At 55.6% G+C, this 19,817-nt stretch overlaps 1 protein-coding gene and 2 long non-coding RNA genes across 3 annotated transcripts in view; 1 reads left to right on the forward strand and 2 right to left on the reverse strand.

Annotated features, from left to right (window-relative positions):
- The window catches only part of UMODL1 (uromodulin like 1), a 66,108-nt gene that overhangs the window by 40,311 nt on the left and 5,980 nt on the right, over window positions 1–19,817 (reverse strand). Inside the window, exons 3-5 of the mRNA XM_023238703.2 lie at window positions 14,505–14,666; window positions 13,531–13,652; window positions 11,291–11,477 (exon numbers count right to left, since the gene is read on the reverse strand). Coding sequence (XP_023094471.2) covers window positions 11,291–11,477; window positions 13,531–13,652; window positions 14,505–14,666 — 471 coding nt within the window. The remainder of the gene's footprint in view (window positions 1–11,290; window positions 11,478–13,530; window positions 13,653–14,504; window positions 14,667–19,817) is intronic.
- On the forward strand, window positions 17,228–19,398 carry LOC123379849. The gene is made up of 3 exons (XR_006584764.1): window positions 17,228–17,493; window positions 17,864–17,919; window positions 18,724–19,398. It is a non-coding gene; the product is annotated as an uncharacterized LOC123379849 (long non-coding RNA).
- On the reverse strand, window positions 17,657–18,516 carry LOC109503287. Its single transcript, XR_002162175.3, has 2 exons — window positions 18,293–18,516; window positions 17,657–17,961 (listed from the first exon to the last, which is right to left on the reverse strand). It is a non-coding gene; the product is annotated as an uncharacterized LOC109503287 (long non-coding RNA).

The following is a 19,817-nucleotide window of genomic DNA, read 5'->3' on the forward strand; positions in this document are numbered from 1 at the left end:
GTCCTTCGCCCAGCCTTGCCGTGTCCCGAAATCACAGAGCCCTGTGTGAGTGTGCTTCCCCACTGAGCCCCCACCGGGCGCCCGAGCAGGTGGATGTGAACCGCTGGACGCTCATGCCAGGTCAGCCCAGCCCTTCCTTCGCCGTCATTCTCGCCCACGATCGGTGCCCATCTCACTCCCCACTGTTCCTGGTGACTCTGCTAGGATGGGGGGTGGAGCGTACTTTGAAGAAGACGCACCTGTCTTTTTTACCGAATCGTCCAGTATGTTTCTGTGCGTTTGTCACGCAAACGGACAGGGACGCAGTTCCACATCCTTCCCGATGCTGTCTTTTGTGGCAAGAAAAGGGAGACGTGATTCGGCCGAGGGGCGGCCAGGTCTTGGGGCCTGAGACTGTGGGTCTCACCCCCACCTCCCCGCCACTGGAACCCTGAAATCAAAAAGACGCCCCTGCAGCCCAACCTTCCAACAACCACGTGGGGGTCAGTCTGCCCCTCAGCAGCAAAGGGGTCGTGGGAAAAGCAAGGAAGGGCTACCACGCCTTCCCCCCAAATCCGCTCAAAGCACAACGTTTCCACGTAGGCAGGCCACACGACTGTGCTAACAGCTCAGAGCCTGGAGCCTGCTTCGGATTCTGTGTCTCCCTCTCCCTGCCCCTCCCCCTGCTTGGGCTCTTTGTCTCTCTCTAAAATAAACAAACATTAAAAAAAAAGTTTTAATAAAATTTTTAAAAAATGAAAAAGGCTGTCACTACATCTGTGAAATGACCTGATGAGTGGGGCACAGGAAGAGTCTAGAAGGTACCGGGCTGGCCGGAGATTCACTCACTCTTCAGTTAAGATGCAGTCGGTCCCTAGGTCCCTGGGCCAAGAAGCTGCCGACCCGGCCGTTTTGAATGCTGTGAAACCTTCCGTGCTGCCGTGGGCCCAATGTTCCCGCTGCTGAGAGAGTCTGGGGGCCTGAGGAGCCCCCCCCCTCCCCCGAGGGTAATGAACGCCACCACCAAGCACTCACGTGGCTCTTTCTCCCATCGAACGCCCGGAGCTATTCGCACTTATCCACATTCAACCATTTTTGACCAACTACCGCGGTAACTTCGTGTGGTTCAACGTTCATCGAACATCACTGCACGCTCAGCATCACCACCGACACTGATGGAAACGACGGTGAATTAAAGCCCACTGCCGTGCCAGACACGCGCGCCCGAATGACCAAGCCAGCGTGGCCCGCGTCCAGGGACTTGGACCGTGGGGACGCTCACAGGGAGCTCTGAGCTCCCTCTCTCATGACACTGGTCATGCCGCCGTGAGAGCTGTCAGTGATGCGGGTACAGCCAGCATTTGCCGAGTGCCGTGGGCACCAGGCAGGTTTTCCCGTTTAGTCCTTCCAACAACGTTACATGATGGCTCTACTAGGATCCCAGGCTACAGAGGACAAAACTGAGGCCCAGAAAGGTCAAGGAGGCAGTCAACGGCAACACTGTCCAACAAGTAACGACAAAGTTCTCTTGCTGTCTATCCCACCTGGGTGCTATCCTGCATAGTGACCTCCCAGGACAGCAGGTCCTAATCCCCAGAACCTAGAAATGCCACCTTCTTTGCAGGTGGGAGCAAGTTGAAGATCTTGAGATTATCCTGGATCACCAGGGCTGACGCCAAATGCCGTCACCAGACTCCCGTCCTCCAGGTCCGCCAGATGCGTGAGAGGGTCAGCGGCTGTGGTTTTAGGCACCTCGTCTGTGGCTCTTTGCCACAGCCATCCAGGAGGTGGCCTCTTCTTAAACCGCTTTCCAGGCCGCTGCCGGCTGGACAGTGCTGCTTATGGGAAGCTTCCTATATGCTTTGCTGCACATCTCACAGTCGAAGGCTGATCGCACCTCCCTAGGACAGACCCGGAGCCGGTTCAAATGGAAACGGTCCTTCTACCCCCTCCCTCTGTCTTCCCAATCACTTGGGTTCTTGTCCCTCACTAGCAGGACACCTTCCCACCGCCCTAGAGCTTTCCAACGCTCCTCTGAAAACGTGGCCCCAGGACACAATGCCCAATTCTTGACTCTGCGTGATCCGAGGGTACCGTTGCCCTCACGTCTTCCCCATCCTACAGCCGTGAGCCAGATCCGGAACTTGACATTTGTCTCGGTGACACAGCAGATTCCCTGCGTCCCCGGGTCTGGAACCGCGTTTCTTCTGGGCAACCCTGACCCATCTCTGGAGAAGCAGATCAGGTGCTACCGGGAACGCCCCCTTTCCCATGATCCCCCGGGGTCCACCTCTGTTCCTCTTTTCCCTCCAGCCTGCCAGCTTGCCACCTGAAAAGGTGTCACCCTGTGAAGGTGGAAATGCGGAGGACTCCGGCCAAGATGCTGAGCGCCCGGTTATCGGAAGCCTGGCCGCCAATGAGGAACGCTGGCGTCCGTGAACCTGAAAGGCTGCTTCTCGCCAGCCCCGGCCGCCTCTCCAGCCGGCAGCCCTGCGCTGGCCAGGCCACGGGTTGGCGAGACGTTTCTTCGTGGAGCCGAACAGCTGTGAGGCACCAGCTGGGAAGGAGACGGTGTGGGAGGGAGTCAGGGGGACCCTGAATACAGTTCCACCTGGTCCCGAAAACAGATCGTGTTCCCGCAAGAGAAGCAGGCACCGCGAGGTTATTTCTGACGGCTCTTGCTTTGTGCAAGAATCCGGCCGCCCATCGCGTCACTCACTGGATGACTAATTTCACAGGAACAGCATCGGGGATTCGTGCTGTATTTTCCACGGGTCTGTACTTCCAAACCATTCCAGTAGACTGCTCATTTATATCAGCGTCTAAATGGAAAACATGTGCCGCTTCCCTGAGCGATGTGCAGTTGGGATTCACTCCGCCTTCCTGGTCTGGAAACGCCACCTGTGTCTCTCCTGCCCTGCGAGAAGTGAGGTCAGGGCGGTGCCGAGTTTTTCCCACTTGTGTTTCGCTCTCGAGCGGCCCTTGATCTCGAGGGAATCTTGTCGCCCACGGCATCGAACAGCCTGGCAGAGTCCGGCTGACGGCATCCCTCACGGTGAGTGGGGTCTGCTGTCTTTTCAGGTTACTAGCCAGGGGATTTTCGGTGACTGTATTCCAACCTTCTGTGCTCACCGAAGGACAGGATTCTCCCCCCGGAGGCCACAGTACAGGAGACAGAGGATGGTCTGCGGGAGGCTCTGGGCGAGGCTTAGCGGGCACATTTGCGCGTGGAGGGTGGTGCTGATGTCGAATCAGACCCCAGAGTCAGGAAGCACAGCAGAGGAGCGTTTTGTGGCCGGAAGTGAAGCTGGCAGGTGCATTTTTTTTTAACATCCGGGGACCCGAGGAATAGTCACCCCTAATAAACACTTGCTGAGTGCCTACTGTTTGCCAAGTACAGGGATGCACTGGCAGTGACCAGGAAACGAGCCTCCCGGCCCCGTGGGATTTCATCTGCCGCGAGATGGAACATTCCAGTGGGAGAGGACTGCACACCGCCCACTCCTTGAGGGGTGCTGGGGACCAGCCCCCTCCCCAGCGGGGGCTCACAGCCTCTGCCCCTTACCCACAGCAGAGCGGGAAGAGTCAGTAAATAAAAACCTTCAATTATCACCCCAGTCCGGCTCTGCATCAGCAAAGAAAAATCCCACCGCCCTAGAGTGCTGGTCCACTCCTGACCCTACACACGGGGACACGGCCAGTGGGATGCCCCGTGGCGGCTCTGGGTCAGGAACAGATCATTCAAAATCGGAGAGGTGTCCTCCAGCCAGAACACTGCTAGGAAAGGTCGCCTCGGGTGACGGACGGGGACCGGGTTGTCCGTGAGAACCAGCTTTGGGACCTTGTGCCAATGGTCACCTTCCTTTACCTGGACTTTCTCTTCTGAAAATGAGTGAGATAGGGGCAGGTGCCTCCTGGGGGCGCTCTACAGGTTAACCGAGGTGAGACCATAAGGAGCTTATTACAAAGCCAGGGTGAGTTAAGTGCTAAGCAGCTCTCGGCCGTGTTATTATTATGAGCAAAGGGAGGGACCTCACTGTGATGCTCCTTTAAAGGGGAAAGAAAGGGCATTGAATTATATTACCAATCAATTCACACTCAGCGATAACAACACTCTCCTTAACCACTTCGCGGAGTCAGTGGAAGTTCTGGTCTGCAGAGCAGAATGTTGGGAGCAAACTAAGTGCCCCCCCATGAGGAAGATTGCCCAGAGCCTCATGTCATTGCTGCGGAAGGTGATCACAGGGGTCCCCGCTTCTCCGCGGGGGGGACATCTCAAGAGCCCCAGAGGATGCCTGAGCCACGGATGGCACCGCACCCTCTCACATACTCTGTGCTCTCCTGCATACGTCCTTTGATAAAACTCAACTTATAAGTCAGGCACGGGGAGAGATTAGCGACAGTAACAACAAAATAGAATCATAACAATATTCTGTAACGAAAGTTACGTGAACGTGGCCTCTCTCTCTCAAAATATCTTACTGCCCAGAACTCACCCTTCCTGCACTGATGGGCATTGTGACAAGATACCCACATGACCAGGCTACGTGCCGACATGACATCGGAAGGAACTTCGTCGGCTTTCAGACTGCGGGTAAGTGACACCGTGGAAAGCGAAACCGCGTGTGAGGGGACCGCTCTGTCACCCAGCCATCGGAAACCATACTCGTGAAAACCGGTTTGCGTCCTGGAAAACTCTACGTGACAGGATGGTGAGTGAGGGAAGCCAGGCACAAAACCGCACTGATGGCAGGATTTAAACAGCGCCAAAAACCCGGGAGTGACCAAGAAGACAGAAACAGTTGCTGGGGCACCGACACCAGCGTTTGCCCTTCCTCTGTAGGTACAAGCTGTTAAAGTAACAAATCAGGCTCTGGGAGGAAGGACGGGACCGCGTGCGGTGGGCCAAGTCCAAAGCGAAGGTGCCAAGCCCGTCACAGCCCGTCCTGCACCCCCCTCTCCCGCCAGCCCCCGCCTGCAGTTCGCGCCCGGTCGCGAGGCCTGGTGTCGCCCGCCGACGTGTGTCCCCAGCGCGCCCGCTGTCCCCCGCCAGCCGCTGCTCCCACGTACCCTGCTTTGCACCCTGCCCAGCTCAGTTACAGCGGGGTCAGCCGCTGCACATGGTGGGAAAGCCCACGGAACGGGGCTGGGCCCGCAGGTGTCCCCCTCACGTGGAGAACGTCTGAGCCACCTCAGGCCCAGGCTCCTTCGCTGTCTGTGCTCCTCCGTCCCGAGGGTCTATCCTCAAAGTCACCGCACGTGAACACGGCCTTGGCCATCTTAGTCCCGGGCCCACCCTGGTCTCAGCAGGGCCGGTGCCCTCATGCAGTCTTCCCAACCCCCCTGGAAACTTCCGCTGTATCTCATTGGCTAAGGTGAGTCATGGTCCACCCTACCTGCAAAGGAGGTAGGGAAATGTGGTGTTTGTGGCTGGGCACACATCCACACAAAGCTCACTCCAAGTGCCGTCACTAAGGAAGGAGAGACCGGGTTTGGGGTCTGCCACGACCCTTCTGGTCTATTCTCTGCCCAACAGCAGAGCACGCCTGAACACAGGTGCAGACATATCGTCCCGTCTGCCGCTGAGCGCCCTCCAGAGTCTGGTCTGACTCCAAGGACAGACGGCAATGTCCTGCTTGCTCCTGAAGCCACAGGAACGGGACCTCACGTATCATGGAAGAAAGGGGCACCACCTGTGGAGTATGAAGGAGTCTTGCCAAAACAGGGTCAAACCTGAATCTGAATCCGGTGGTGCGTCTACATCAGGGGTTCGTACCCTGGATGGGGATCATAGGCAGACATCAGCGCTCCAAGAATGTAGATGAGACAAAGAATCTTTATTTTTGCTAGCGTCTAATTAAAATGCAGCCTTTCCTGGGGCACCCGGGTGGCTCAGTTGGTTAAGCATCTGATTTTGGCTCAGGTCACCATCTTGTGATTTGTGAGTTCGAGCCCCGTGTCAGGCTCTGCGCTGACAGCTCAGAGCCTGGAGCCTGCTTCGGATTCTGTGTCTCCCTCTCTCTGCCCCTCCCCTGCTTGTGCTCTGTCTCTGTCTCTCTCTCTCTCTCTCAAAAATAAGTAAACATTTTTTAAATAAGATAAAATAAAATAAAAGATAAGATAAGATAAAATAAAATAACAAAATAATATAAAATAAGATAAGATAAAATTAAATTAAATTAAGTTAAAATAAAATAAAATAAAAAAATAAATAAAATAAAATAAAATAAATAAAATAAAATAAAATAAAATAAATAAAATGAAATAAAATAAATAAAATGAAATAAAATAAAATAAATAAAATAAAATAAAATAAAATAAATAAAATAAATAAAATAAAATAAAATAAATTAAATTAAATAAATAAAATAAAATAAATAAAATAAAATAAATAAAATAAAATAAAATAAATAAAATAAAATAAAATAAAATAAATAAAATAAATAAAATAAAATAAAATAAATTAAATTAAATAAATAAAATAAAATAAATAAAATAAAATAAATAAAATAAAATAAAATAAATAAAATAAAATAAAATAAATAAAATAAAATAAATAAAATAAATAAAATAAATAAAATAAATAAAATAAATAAAATAAAATAAATAAAATAAATAAAATAAAATAAATAAAATAAAATAAATAAAATAAAATAAAATAAAATAAAATAAATAAAATAAATAAAATAAAATAAATAAAATAAATAAAATAAAATAAAATAAAATAAAATAAAATAAAATGTAGTCCTTCCTTCAGTCGAGGGTCTGGTACCCACAGAAACCACAGAAGCCGCCTACCACAGGACAGTCTGGCACTTCTCTAGCATCCTCTGGGCTCCTCACTTCAACGGTTAAACTGCACGATTTAATCAGTACACGAGGCTGTGTATAGCTTCCAACTCAGTTTGGGTTCTCCCAGAAGCAGGACCTGAGACGAGGACTCCTAAGCAGCTACTTTGGGAAGCTGGAGCAGGAAAGTGGGGACACAGGGAAAGGAAGGTGACAGGGAAGTGTCTTCTACGGAGGCGGTTCCAGAATAGACAACCACCCGATTCCCCCGGGAATCTCCGAGACGAGAGGCCACAGGCGTGCCCCTCCTGTGAAGGCTTCCGGTGGGGAGACAGAGCGGCCACGCCCAGCAATGGACAGGGAACCCGAGGGATGGGAGGGGACAGTGTGGCTTCGGACAGCTGTGTCACCATTCGGGGTCATAAGATTTTGATAACTGTGTCCCCGTATGGTCAGTTTGCCTCGTCATCTGTGCATTTGATGCACCTGGGCACATTTTGTGAAGGGATCCACTGGCCTCACCAAATGCTCAGGGATCTGGGCACCATTAAAGGGAGAACCAGCTGTGGTTTAGAAAATTCAGAGGAGGGGACAAGTAGTGGCAGCTCCTCCCGGATGCCACTCGGCAGATCCCAGCTTACGGGAAACTCAGCTGGGCAAAGGGACCAGAGAGGTGGACCCCAGAGAGGTGGAGGGGAAACCCCAGATAGCACCTCAAACAGACTGTTAAAAAATGATGCGGAGGATGATGGGGCATCAGGAATCTCAACAGCCTGGATGTTTGATGATACTAAGGAACTCCTGTTTTGTTTTTGTTTTTTTAATGTTTATTTATTTTTGAGGGAGACGGCGAGCGAGCATAAGCAGGGGAGAGGCAGAGAGAGGGGGAGGGAGAGAGAGAATCCCAAGCAGGCTCTGCACCATCAGCACAGAGCCTGATGCGGGGCTTGAACCCACGCACTGTTAGATCATGTCCTGAGTTGAAATCAAGAGTCGAACGCTTAACTGACTGAGCCACCCAGGGGCCCCTTGTTTTGGTTTTTTAAAGGATGATATGAGATGGTATTTGGGTGTTTTTTAAAATCTCTCAGTCTTGGGGCACCGGGGTGGCTCCGTCGGTTGAGCGTCAGACTTCGGCTCAGGTCATGATCTCACGATTGGTGGGTTCGAGCCCCGTGTTGGGCTCTGTGCTGACAGCTCAGAGCCTGCTTCGGATTCTGTGTCTCCCTCTCTCTCTGTTCCTCCCCTGCGTGCACTCTGTCTCTCTCAAAAATAAATAAGACATTTAAAAAAATTAAAAAACATCTCTTACTCTCATCTCCTAGAGATACATCCTGGAGCAGTGACAGATGAAGTGATATGGTGGAGAGGGTTCCGGATAATGGGGTGGGGGTGAGCGGCCGACGGGGACAGAGACAGAGCAGAAAGGGTCCCAGGGGAACAGATTTTCATCATACTCCTCTCTGTGCTCGTACCTGTCTACAAGTTTCCAGAATAAAGACCGAAGAATCTCCATGGCCTTACCACACGGGCACAAGGTCCTGCCCCCTTGTCCCCAACCGTTCCACTGCACCCCGTGCCCACCACCTCCACGTTCCTGGACTCCACCGTGCATGCGCCTCTGCTGGGGCCTGGCCTCACCCTGGGTCTGAGTTTCCTGGAGCTGCTATAATGAATGAGCACAAACGTGGTGCTTACAACAAGAGAAATCCACTCTTAGGTTCCAAGGTCAGAAGTCTAAGATGCGGGGGTGGGCAGGACTGTGTTTTTCTTGAGAATCCAGGGGAGTCTCCCTCGAACATCTCCTCTCCCTGGCTCTGCCCCCCTCTTATAAGGACCCTGTGGCGACTCTGCCCTTACAAATAATCCAAGATCACCCCCCCAACCTCAAGACCCTTAGCTAATCCCATCTGCAAAGTCTCTTCTGCTGGGTAAGGGACAGGATCACAGGCCCTGGGTCAGGATGCAGACATCTTTGGGGTTTGTCATTCAGTCACACATCCTCCTTGCCAACTTACCCCCGACTGCACTCTGGTCTCTGCCTAAAGGTCACCTTGTCCAGGGGCCTTCCCTGGCCACAGCACCTGAGACTGCCCACCCTCCCCCCACCTCCTGCAGGCCTCATCTCACCTGCCACTCTCCTTAGTCTCAGTAGCTGAACCACTTCCCCACCTTTGGTATTTGTCCACACCTGTGTCGTCTTCCCTACTGAAATGGGAGCCAAGGCAGCAAGGGCTCTTGGGCACTGAAGGGTCCATTAGAAGAGTACCTGGCGAATAGCAGACACTCATTAGAGTGTGCCGCACATGGGAATGAATGAATGGATAGATGGTGGATGGATGGTGGATGGATGGATGGATGGATGGATGGATACATGAATGGATGGATGGATGGATGGATGGATGGATGGATGGATGGTTGAATGGATGGATGGATGGATGGATGGATGGTTGGAGGATGGATGGTGGATGGATGGAATAGATGAATGGATGGATGGATGGATGGTGGATGGTGGATAGATGGATGAATGGGTGGATGGATGGATGGATGGATACATGAATGGATGGAGGATGGATGGATGGTTGAATGGATGGATGGATGGATGGATGAATGGATGGATGGATGGTGGATGGATGGAATAGATGAATGGATGAATGGATAGATGGTGGATGGATGGTGGATGGATGGATGGATGGATGGATGGGATGGATGGTTGGAGGATGGATGGTGAATGGATGGATGGATGAATTGATGAATGGATGGTTAGAGGATGGATGAATGGATAGATGGATGAATGGATAGATGGATGGGTGAATGGATGGATGGATGGATGGATGGATGGATGAATGGATGGATGGATGGTGGATGGATGGAATAGATGAATGGATGAATGGATAGATGGTGGATGGATGGTGGATGGATGGATGGATGGATGGATGGATGGGATGGATGGTTGGAGGATGGATGGTGAATGGATGGATGGATGAATCGATGAATGGATGGTTAGAGGATGGATGAATGGATAGATGGATGAATGGATAGATGGATGGGTGAATGGATGGATGGATGGATGGATGGATGGATGGATGGATAGATGAATGAATGGATGGATGTGCCCAGGTGGTTGCTGCTGCCTGAGAGAAGCGCTTTGGGGGCTGCGTCGTCTGAAGGGTCATGAGTGATGGGGTCCCAGCCTCCTGCCCAAGGACAAACTTCGTACACGAGCAGTTTTCTGGACCAGAAAGGAGCCACTGCTTCCGGCATTCAGAAGGCACCTGCCACTCTCCCGTCGGCCAGTCTCATGGAACAGCGGCCCAGACGAGGATACCCACTCGATCCTGGAGCAGCCAGGACAAAGGGGGACAGAGCGAGGCCGCTTCACAGTCCACCCAAGCCACATGGGAAACACGGACCACCGAGTCACCTGCGGAACACCACCCCACTCCCGTGGCCAAATGAGTGACTATTCGCTCTTGACCAATCACGGCTTCTCTCGGTGTTGGCGTCCTCCTCCCTCTAGACGAGATGTACGGAGAACGTCCAGCCTAGACCAAGCCCCCCTTCGTTAGTCTCTCCCCACACTGTCCTCTAGTGGACTCTCTCTGACCCCCTACGGGACGGCCCCGAGTTCCTTGCTCTGTGCCTTATCTCGCGGCCTGGAGTCGCAAACCCTGTATGCACACTACAGGTGCCTTCCCTGGTCTGCGACCGAGGGCCCTGTCGGAGCGGACAACACAGGCTCTTCTATTGGCACGGCTCGGCTCAGTCTTCAAGAACATCTGTGGATATCGAAGGGAGTAAAATGCAATCGCCAGAGTTTTCGGCGGCCTCCAGACCCTGGCACACCCCCCTTAGGGCGACCCTCGGTGTCACAGAAGTTGCAACAGCAAGAGCAGCCATCGCCCCACGGCTGGGGAGCAGCAGGGGCAGCTGCCTCCCGCGGGCAGGAACATTCCACGGGGCTCAGCCTTCCGCTCACATGCCATCCACGGCTGCTTCCGGGCCACGAGGGCAGAGCTGAGCCGTTGAGACGGAAGCCACGTGGCCCGCAGCCCAAAACACTTACTGTGTGGCCCTTTCCAGAAAATGTTTGCCGACCCCTGACACAGACCCCTCCCACACACAAGAAGAAATACAGACAGTTTCTTCCAGAAACAAGGCCACCTCTGTGTGCTTCACCAAGCTCGGTTTTGCACAGTTGTTGTCCTGGACGGGCCTCCCAAGGCAAGAGGGACGGTGAGGGAGCCGAGAGCTGACGGAACAGGTTGGGGTTCATCTGTTCTGGGATTTGCTGACCGGCACTGGGGTGTTAGGACCCTGGTCGGTGTGGGGGAGACACGGGGGGGAAGGGCAGAGCGAGGGCGAAACCCTCCTGGAACCCGTGCTTTGGAGCTCGGAGTTTAAACCCGGTTTGGGCCAGGATGAGCTGAACGCAGGTCGGACCCCCCCCCCCCACCTGCTGGACTGTCATCCCTGCAGCCCCACCCCCTGCCACGGCCACCAAGGAGAGGAAAGGCAGCACCTTGCACCCGGATGTCAATCACTTCGTAGACGCGCTGCACGATGCTGTGTAGCGTCGCGGAGACGTTGGCCACGGGCACGGGCCACGGCAGGCCCAGCAGCAGCTGCGACACCGTGGTCGAGGGGTCCCCACTGGCCGACTGCAGGTGGTGGACGGAGGGGTGCAGCGGCTGCAAGGCACTGGTGACCTGTGGAGCCAGAGTCAGAGCGTCACTCAGTGGATGGGCACCCCATCGGACAGACGGGGAGACAGAGGCCAGGAGGGGTGCAGACCAAATGTATACACACACACACACACACACACACACACACACACACACCACGCTGCTGTGCAGAAAAGACCCTTTGCAACATTTCTACATCTGTCATCACCCCAGCAGACGTCCTGCAAACCAGACCCTAAATACTTTTATGACACGGTTGTCATGGCTCGAATCGTGTCCCGTTCAAAAACCCCGGTGTTGAAGTCCTAACCCCCAAACCTCGGAACGTGACCGGATCTGGAAATAGGGTCATTGCCGATGTGATTACTGATGACGAGGTCGTTGGGGTGGCCCTTTGTCCAGTTCGACCGGTGTCCCGGACACAGAGATGGACTCTGCAGGCCCCGGAGGGAGGGGCCTGGGACGGACCCTTCCCTCACAGTGCTCGGCAGGAGCCAGCCCTGCCCGCACCTCCGTGCCGGTCTCCCGGCCTCCAGAACGAGCGGGGGGACGCGTGTGCTGTGTGGGCCCCGCCTGTGTCACAGCCGCCCCACGGGAAACATCGGCCCCAGGCCCCCCAGCCCCACCCATGCCCCGAATCAGGCGCGGAATCAGAGGGAGGGAACCCCCGGTCTCCTGTCGTGCGCGTCTGGGTCTCACTTTCTGCTTTGTTTTTGAGATGTCATGACCTCTTTCCTCAATTCGTACAAACTCGTCTTTCCCCGTCCTCGTGTCTCCAGACCCCAAGATAGCGTTGACCCAAGAGGCGGTTTGGGGGGCGCTAGAGCCCGGGTCCCCGGCAGACCGGAAACACCCCTCACGGGGGCAGGGACACAGCTTGTAACGTGGGAGGTGGAACAGGGTGCCGGCTCGAGCCTCGCGGGAGTCCTTGCATCAGGGAGCCCACGCTGGCCGCAGCCGGGAGCCCACGGGAGGCAGGTCCCCCCGCAGGTGGTCACAGTGTGCCTGGAGGGGCAGCACCCGCTCATAAGAGAGAAGGGGTGACTCAGGACAACATTACTCCAAATGCCAACAACCACAGCTCACAACCTACATCGTCAGCACCACCGTAAGCTCCTCACGTGTGCTTTTTAAACCTCAAACCCTGTCTCAGGTAGGATTATAATGATCCCTATTTAATGGAAGCATCTGAGGCACAGAGAGGTCAGGTAACTTGCCCAAGGTCACACAGCAATGAGTACCGTGTCGGGATTTGCCGGGAGGTCTGGCTTCGGAGCCACGTTTCAAACGGCCGACTGGCCAGCCCAGCCCGTCCACAGGCCACCAAGGGACAAAAATCACTTCCGGTTGGGACAGGCAAGGAGGCTTCCAGGTGAAGGCGACGGCTTGGAATGCCTGCCTCGCTGCTTTACCGGACGGCCCGGAGCAAGGGGAGTGTGGGCGCCGTCTGTCTCGGGCCCCTCCCACCGCCAGCTGGTCTCAACATCGAAGAGGGACTCAACTCTGACACTGACCCCGTGACTCCCAGTCGCAGGAGGGGTGCAGCCTAGGCCCCCAGGTGGATGTCTCCGTAGCAGCCACGGCCCGCGCCACGAGGGGTTGCCTTTCAACGGGCCCCCCTCGGAACACCGCCCCGTGCACATTTTATTGCACGCGATTCATACGTCTTGCAAGCTGCTCTTTTTTAGTTAAGAATTCACATTGGGGGGTGCCTGGGGGGCTCAGTCAGTTGAGCGTCCGACTTCGGCTCAGCTCACGATCTCGCGGCTCGTGGGTTCGAGCCCCGCGTCGGGCCCTGTGCTGGCAGCTCGGAGCCTGGAGCCTGCTTGGGATTCTGGGTCTCCCTCTCTCTCTGCCCCTCCCCCACTCACACTGTGTCTTTGTCTCTCTTAAAAATAAATACACGTTAAAAAAAAACAACTCAAGAATTCACATTCGGTCCTGAGCCAGCCATTCCGGGGTCACCGGCGGGACCTTCCGCGACCCTCGGTTCCCACCCAGTGTCTCCACCTGTGTCAGCCCGGGGCCGCCTGCCCTGGAAAGGAGCCCCGACCGGGCTCTCTGTGCCCCCACCTACCATGGAGTACAGAAGCCGCATGTGATTCAGCAGCCTGGGGTCCACCTCCTCCAGCTCCTTGAAGGCCATTTTCACCAGGACGGTCACGTCGTACCAGAAGGTCACCGGGTCCCTCTCTGGAGCTGCGTGAGGGCACACGCCGGTGAGCCGCAGGCCTGGGGGCAGGCCGGGGCCAACGGAGCCCCAGAGAAAGAACTCTGCTGCCAGGGACAGTGTGGGACGCTTTCCCCACCTGCTAAGCTCACTTCTCTTACGTTGTAATGTACGTAATCCTACGTATACTATGGAGATTATTATTACACACAACGTGCGCTAGGTATGCTGTATGTAGTATGTGTGATATTTACGCTCATGTATGCAGTGTAACAGCATAATCCACACACACTGATACTATTTTATACTGTGTATACCTGTTACCACATAACCACACGAAGACAGTACATATTCTACTGATACTATGACATACGTTACGTATGACACGTACGTATTATTTATATATGTTTCCCTAGTTCTGAACCTTGACCAGCCCGTTCCCCTGGGGGCAGCCTACGGTCGAGAGCAGAGCTTTCCAGATCCGACAGGTGCGTGCTGAGGGCCGGGCCACACACCCGCGAAACCAGTGCTCCGACAGCGTCTTGGGTCCCTGGGGTGCTGTGGGAGCCACCTGCCACCAGCCTTACGCCTCTGCACCGTGACGCAGCCCAGCTGCCGGCGAGTACCGTCCCGAGCCCCCGGGCTGCCTCGGGCACACTCGGGAGATCGGGGTCACTGCTCTTGCGGGAATATCCCCCCTCCCCGGGGCGCCTGTGAGCTCTCCCCGCCTGAGACTTCAGCGGCTGGATTTGGACGAAGACACTGCCGAGGAGCAGAACGTGTCCCGTGCACAGGGCTGTGGGCTCCCTGTAAAGCCGGAGCTGCGGCTGCTAGAAACCCACGCTGCTCCAACCTCACCCAGACCAGAGCTTCGACCCTACCTCGGGGAGCGGGAGCCACACAGTGGTGGCCCCGGGGGGAGACGCAGCACTTCTGAAGCCCGGGGCAGTCTGTGTCCAGCGTGCACGGCGAGGCGGGTGCTTCTGGCCCCACTGCGGGGCAGACCCCGGGTCTCGAGGCAAACTCCCTGGACCGATTCAGGGCTGGAGGGAAAGTGATCAGCCATCAGTGATGTTGGCAGCGGGCACGGCGTCCAGGCACCCCAGGCACCGGACTCGACCTGCGGTTCCCGGAGATGCACAGCGTGACCCACTCGAGGGCCATGTCCTGGGCTGGGCATCGCCTCACCACATCCTGCAGAGCCACCACCGAGGGCCGCTCGCTCTGACTTTAACATAGTCTAACCATCTTTCCCGGAAGGAGGACACTGTCCACTGGCACCCTGGGGGTCTCCTTTCTAGGCCAAGTGCAGGGGCTGCATCGCCCCCCTAGAGGCCCCCTTGCTGCTCTGTGTCCCAGTGGCTCACGCACTCACTCACTCACTCGACATTTACTGAGCAACTACTATGTGCCGGGCATGTGCTAGGTGCCCAGGATCCAGCAGTGGACCGGAGGCCAAGTCCCCAGCTTCAGGACACTGGGATTCCAGGAGGCGGAAGCCAGTACGCACATAGACCTGTGGAAACTCGGCCCAGGAGTAGAGGAGACACGCTGGGCCTTTGAAGACAGAGACGTGGTGAAACTCCTGGAGAATCTGTGGGCTCGAGGGGACTGACCAGGAGTCAAGGTGCTGGTGCTCAGGATGATAGAAAACTCAAGAGCAGGGCGGAGAACCTGACCCCGGTGGAGAGCCAGGGCGCCGCCCTCAAGGGAGGCGCTGTGCTGGGGACACTCCTGTGGCAGGACCCGCCACAGCTCACGGGGCCGCACACCAGAGGTGCAGCTGGGGACCAAGGAGGCTGGGGGGCGGCAGGGAGGAGCACAAGAAGGTGCGACCCCCCCCCCCCCCGGTGCAGGTGTCCGAGGGGAGGCCCGTGTGATCACAGCCTTCCTGTCTCCCACCCCGGGGATGAGGGCTCCAGCCACCTTGCTGTCACACAGGCCCACCCGGCTCTGCCCGGATTCATCTAAGGCCCTGCCTTTGGAAGTGCAGCTCTGGGCCCTCTGGGCTCCAGGGAGAGCAGAGAAGGCCAGCGGGTAACCAGGCTCTGCAAAGGGGAAGGTTAGCCCCTGGGAGACGCGTGGGGTCCCACATGGAAGGGAAGCCGGAGGGGCTGCAGTCCCAGGGACAGCCCTCGGGACCCCCCCGCGGTCTCCGCAGGATGCTCCACGGACAGAAGGGAGGAGGCGGCCCCTCCTTGCGTGGGAGCCCATCACCCGGGGTGGCTGTGCCAGCCAAGGAGGGGAAGAGAAAGCCAAAACTGCCCAGAGGAGAGTCTGCGTTGGCTCTTCTCATGGAGCCAGACCGCCGCCTGCTTCTGGACCCACGCTGCTGAGCAAGGGCTCGAAGTTCGCTCTCAACACCATTTTCCTTTCCACGCTGTCCCTGGCTCCCTCGCCGCTTGCCCGGCTCCGGGTGGCTGTTCTGATGTCTAAAGTCCCGGAGGCACTGCCACGCCGGGTCTGGCTTTGGGGGCACGGAGGGTGGGCCTGTGGCACAGCCTGAGGTCCTCGCTGGGGTGGGAATAACAGCATCCCTGCAGCGCCACCGTTCAAGGACCTCAAGTCCATTGTTTTCTGTCCCATCGTAAAAACTAATGCTCTCAAGGCTAAGGAGACAGGAGATTAAATGTAAGCTGAGCTCCCGGGACAGAGAAATGACATCAGGTTAAAAAAACAAAACCCGGGGCGCCTAGGCGGCTCAGTCGGTTGGGCGTCCGACTTTGGCTCAGGTCATGATCTCGCAGCTCGAGAGTTCGAGCCCCGCGTCCGGCTCTGTGCTGACAGCTCGGAGCCTGGAGCCCGCTTGGAATTCTGTGTCTCCCTCTCTCTCTGTTCCTCTTCTGCTGTGCTCTCTCTGTCTCTCAAAAATAATGTAAAAAAATATATAAAAATAATTTAAATAAAGGAAAATCCGGGGTGCCTGGGTGGCTCAGTCAGCTAAGCTTCCGACTTCGGCTCAGGTTACGATCTCACGGTTTGTGGGTTCGAGCCCCGCGTCGGGTTCTGTGTCTGGAACCTGCTTCAGACTCTGTGTCTCCCTCTCTCTCTCTGACCCTCCCCCGCTTGTGCTCTGTCTCTGTCTCTCCCTCTCTCAAAAATAAATAAACGTTAAAAAATTTTTTTTTAAAAAAGCAAAATCCAAAAACAGCGTGACGTTGAATTAACAGCGATGCTCAGTGTCGGTTCCTGCGTTGGGACAAATGCACCATGGTAACGAAAGACGCTACCATCAGGGGAGCTGGGGCGGCTGTGTGGGATCCGTCTACTCTCTTGCCGCCCTCTCTGCAAATCTGCAGCTATCCTAAACTAAGAGGTTTATTATTTACATGGAAAGAAAATAGGGGCCACCAAGAAAAACCGGCTCCCCAAAATGGCTGCCTGATCTCAACAGAAGTGATTTCGAGTTGAAGTCCATCTTAAATGGGCTGCCGCTGCCCCCCACCCCACCCCCCGTCCTCAGAGCTGGACGGCTTGCTGAGAGCCCAAGAGAACACTCAACAATTCCAACTTGGGGGAAAGTCAAAAATATGCTTCTCCTTCCACTAACTCAACACAAACAATGAAACGGGACTGTCCAGTGCCTGGCAACCCGGGGTTAGTTACAGTTCAACGAGCCAGCCCGGAGCTTTCTGTCTGGGCAGCGGCACTGAAGCTCTCCCCAGGGCTCGGAATCCGATCGGCTCTGGAATAATCGTCCCGCCCGGCCTCCTTCCTCGGAGACCTCCTTCCCCAAAGGGGTCCTGGTCGTCAGCCTGGGGAGGCTCCCGGCCCCCTGGGGTCCTGGGCTTTCCCGTGAGCCTGCGGGAACCGGGGCCGTCTCTGCAGTTGGCGAGCATCGGTGGAGACGCTCCCAGGAATTCATCATGAGTGAGTCACGCATCGGTCCACAGCACTGTTTGTAGCATATGATACTCATCACGGCGTTCTTTATAATAAAGAGCTGGAAACAACGAGACGTGGAGTGGCAGGGGCTTGCTTAGTAAGTGCTGATACATCCATCCGTATGAGGCAATGCCATGTGGCCATTAAGTCACGCTGCAGCATAATATTTATTGACAGGACAGATGTTCCAGATACATTGCTAAGCGGGAAGAGCACAGTACGAAAAGTCTCGGCCAGGGTGACCATGCTTTTCTAGAATGTCTGCCCCGAATGAAGACTCCAAGAGAATACTGACGGTGGTCATTTGTGGGCAGTGGGCTAATGCTAATTTCTCTTTGTTCTTTTCTGTTTCCAGATTTTCTGCGCGGCTCGTGTATTCACTGTCGTAATTGTGTTAACAATTGCACTGAGGTAAAATCACGCGGGAGTTATCGTTGCCTCCCCGGTGCTGGACTTAAAAGAAATAACGGGAAAAGTCGTGTAGACTGAAGGGAACATCGCCCGTGTACTCTACCTGCCTTCCCTTTCTAGATGGTTGGGTGCTGGGTGGGAGGGGACAGAAGCAGGCAGGTCTGAGGTTTCGCCGCGGCCTGGGGGTAGGACTCGCAGCCCTTTGCGAAGATACAAGTCAGCCCACACTCGGAGGGAAGTACCTTCTGCCAGCGTGTCCTCCCCAAATCCCCAGGCTGCCCTCTCCCCCACCCCGCCCCCGGCTAACACAGGCACTGGCCCTGCCTTGTTCTGTGCACATAACCAGCGGGGCTCCCGGGTCACTTAGAGAGACCTGTTCTGAAGAACCAGCCTGTCACCAGGCACCTCTGGACCAACTTTGATCCAAGGAGTTGAGCAAGTGTGGAGAAGGTCACGGTGCTCACACAGCCGGCTGCGGGGTGGCACCAGGCCCTGGCACCACACAGGGGCCTTCCTGGGGAAGAGGCCCGAGCTCAGCGTCCGCCCCCCCCCCCCACCTGCACCTGCCATATTGACCCCCACCACCACCACCACCACGGCCCCTTCCTCCAATCTAACGGGGGGGTGGGGAGCCCAAAGCCCAAGTCCATGCCACCTCGGTCAAGTCACCTGCCTCCCCCGTCTGTGACTCCTTCTGCATAAAGGCAATGCTCCTGGCCATTGGTGACCAGGAATCTGCCCGGCTGGCCTGTCACAAAGGACACACTCACGGAAGGCCCCCCTTCCCCTTCTCCTTCCTTGCAGGCTCCTGACGGCCTCCTCTCTACACTGCTGCTGGAATGATGCCTCGCAGGCCCAGGGGGACCCCCAACCACACTCAGTCACCTCTGAGGGGCCTCTAGTCCTCCAGGGGAATTGTGGAGGCCTATAGAGCCTGGCCGGCTAAGATTTAAGGCAGGAATGTTTGTAGCCCGGGAGACGGCTGGCTGGCTGAGAAGCAGCAAAGCAGACCAGGAAAACGGGTCTCCTTTGAAAGGTCAAGGCTGGAAGCAGCCTGTGGGTCAACATGTTTTCTCACCCTGTAAATGCTTAATCGAAAGCAGTAAAACAGCCCCCTTCCTATGACGTATACACCGCCCCTGTCACGTTCCCTCGCTGCCTGCACATCACTACCCTGATGGCCCTGTTGCCCTGGATCACTTAGGAGCATGCTTTGTCCCTGCTTTTGAAACTGCGCGTCCCTTTCCCCTGCACCTCTTGAAACGTACTGGTAAGATTCTCGACAAAAACCGGAGAAGAGCTTTGCTTGGGGCGTCACCCCTAGAGCGCTTGGCCCCCTCGCCCTCTCCTTTCTCTGCTTCGGGGGTCTGGAGTAACCTGTCACCCACCGCCCCAGGGTTTGCTGGTCAACCCGGCAGGGAATCCTCCTCGTCCCGCTCCCTGTGTGTCCCCCCCCACAGCCCCGCCATTACCTGCAGCTTCCCAGAGAGCCCTGCCCGTGGGACTCTCTAACTGGAATGTTCTGGCCCTCTCCACACCTGGTGAGTTCCCAGTTAAAGGCGCCGAGACTCCAAAAGTGGGGTTGATGTCCCACGAGAGGCATTTCCTGGGGGCCGGCTTGTCGAAGGCAAGACAGATGGACAGCAGGTGGCGGGGAGGGGACGCCAGCCCTCCCTCTGCGAGCGGCCGCACAGAAAACACCAGTCAGCAGGACGGGGGCTGGGGGGCGGGGCTCCTCCGGCCCCCGGACAGGTGACCTCACTAGTCGAGTGATCGTACAACAGCGAGCAGGTGGGAAGAGTGTGGCCTTCCCAGGTGAAAATGGTCAGAGCAGGGCTGCACCCACCCGCTACCTAACCGGGTCCTGAGCCTCCGTGCCAAGGTACCCACACTGGGTC

Source organism: Felis catus, chromosome C2 (genome assembly GCF_018350175.1).
Source record: "Felis catus isolate Fca126 chromosome C2, F.catus_Fca126_mat1.0, whole genome shotgun sequence".
In the NCBI taxonomy this organism is placed as follows: domain Eukaryota; kingdom Metazoa; phylum Chordata; class Mammalia; order Carnivora; family Felidae; genus Felis; species Felis catus.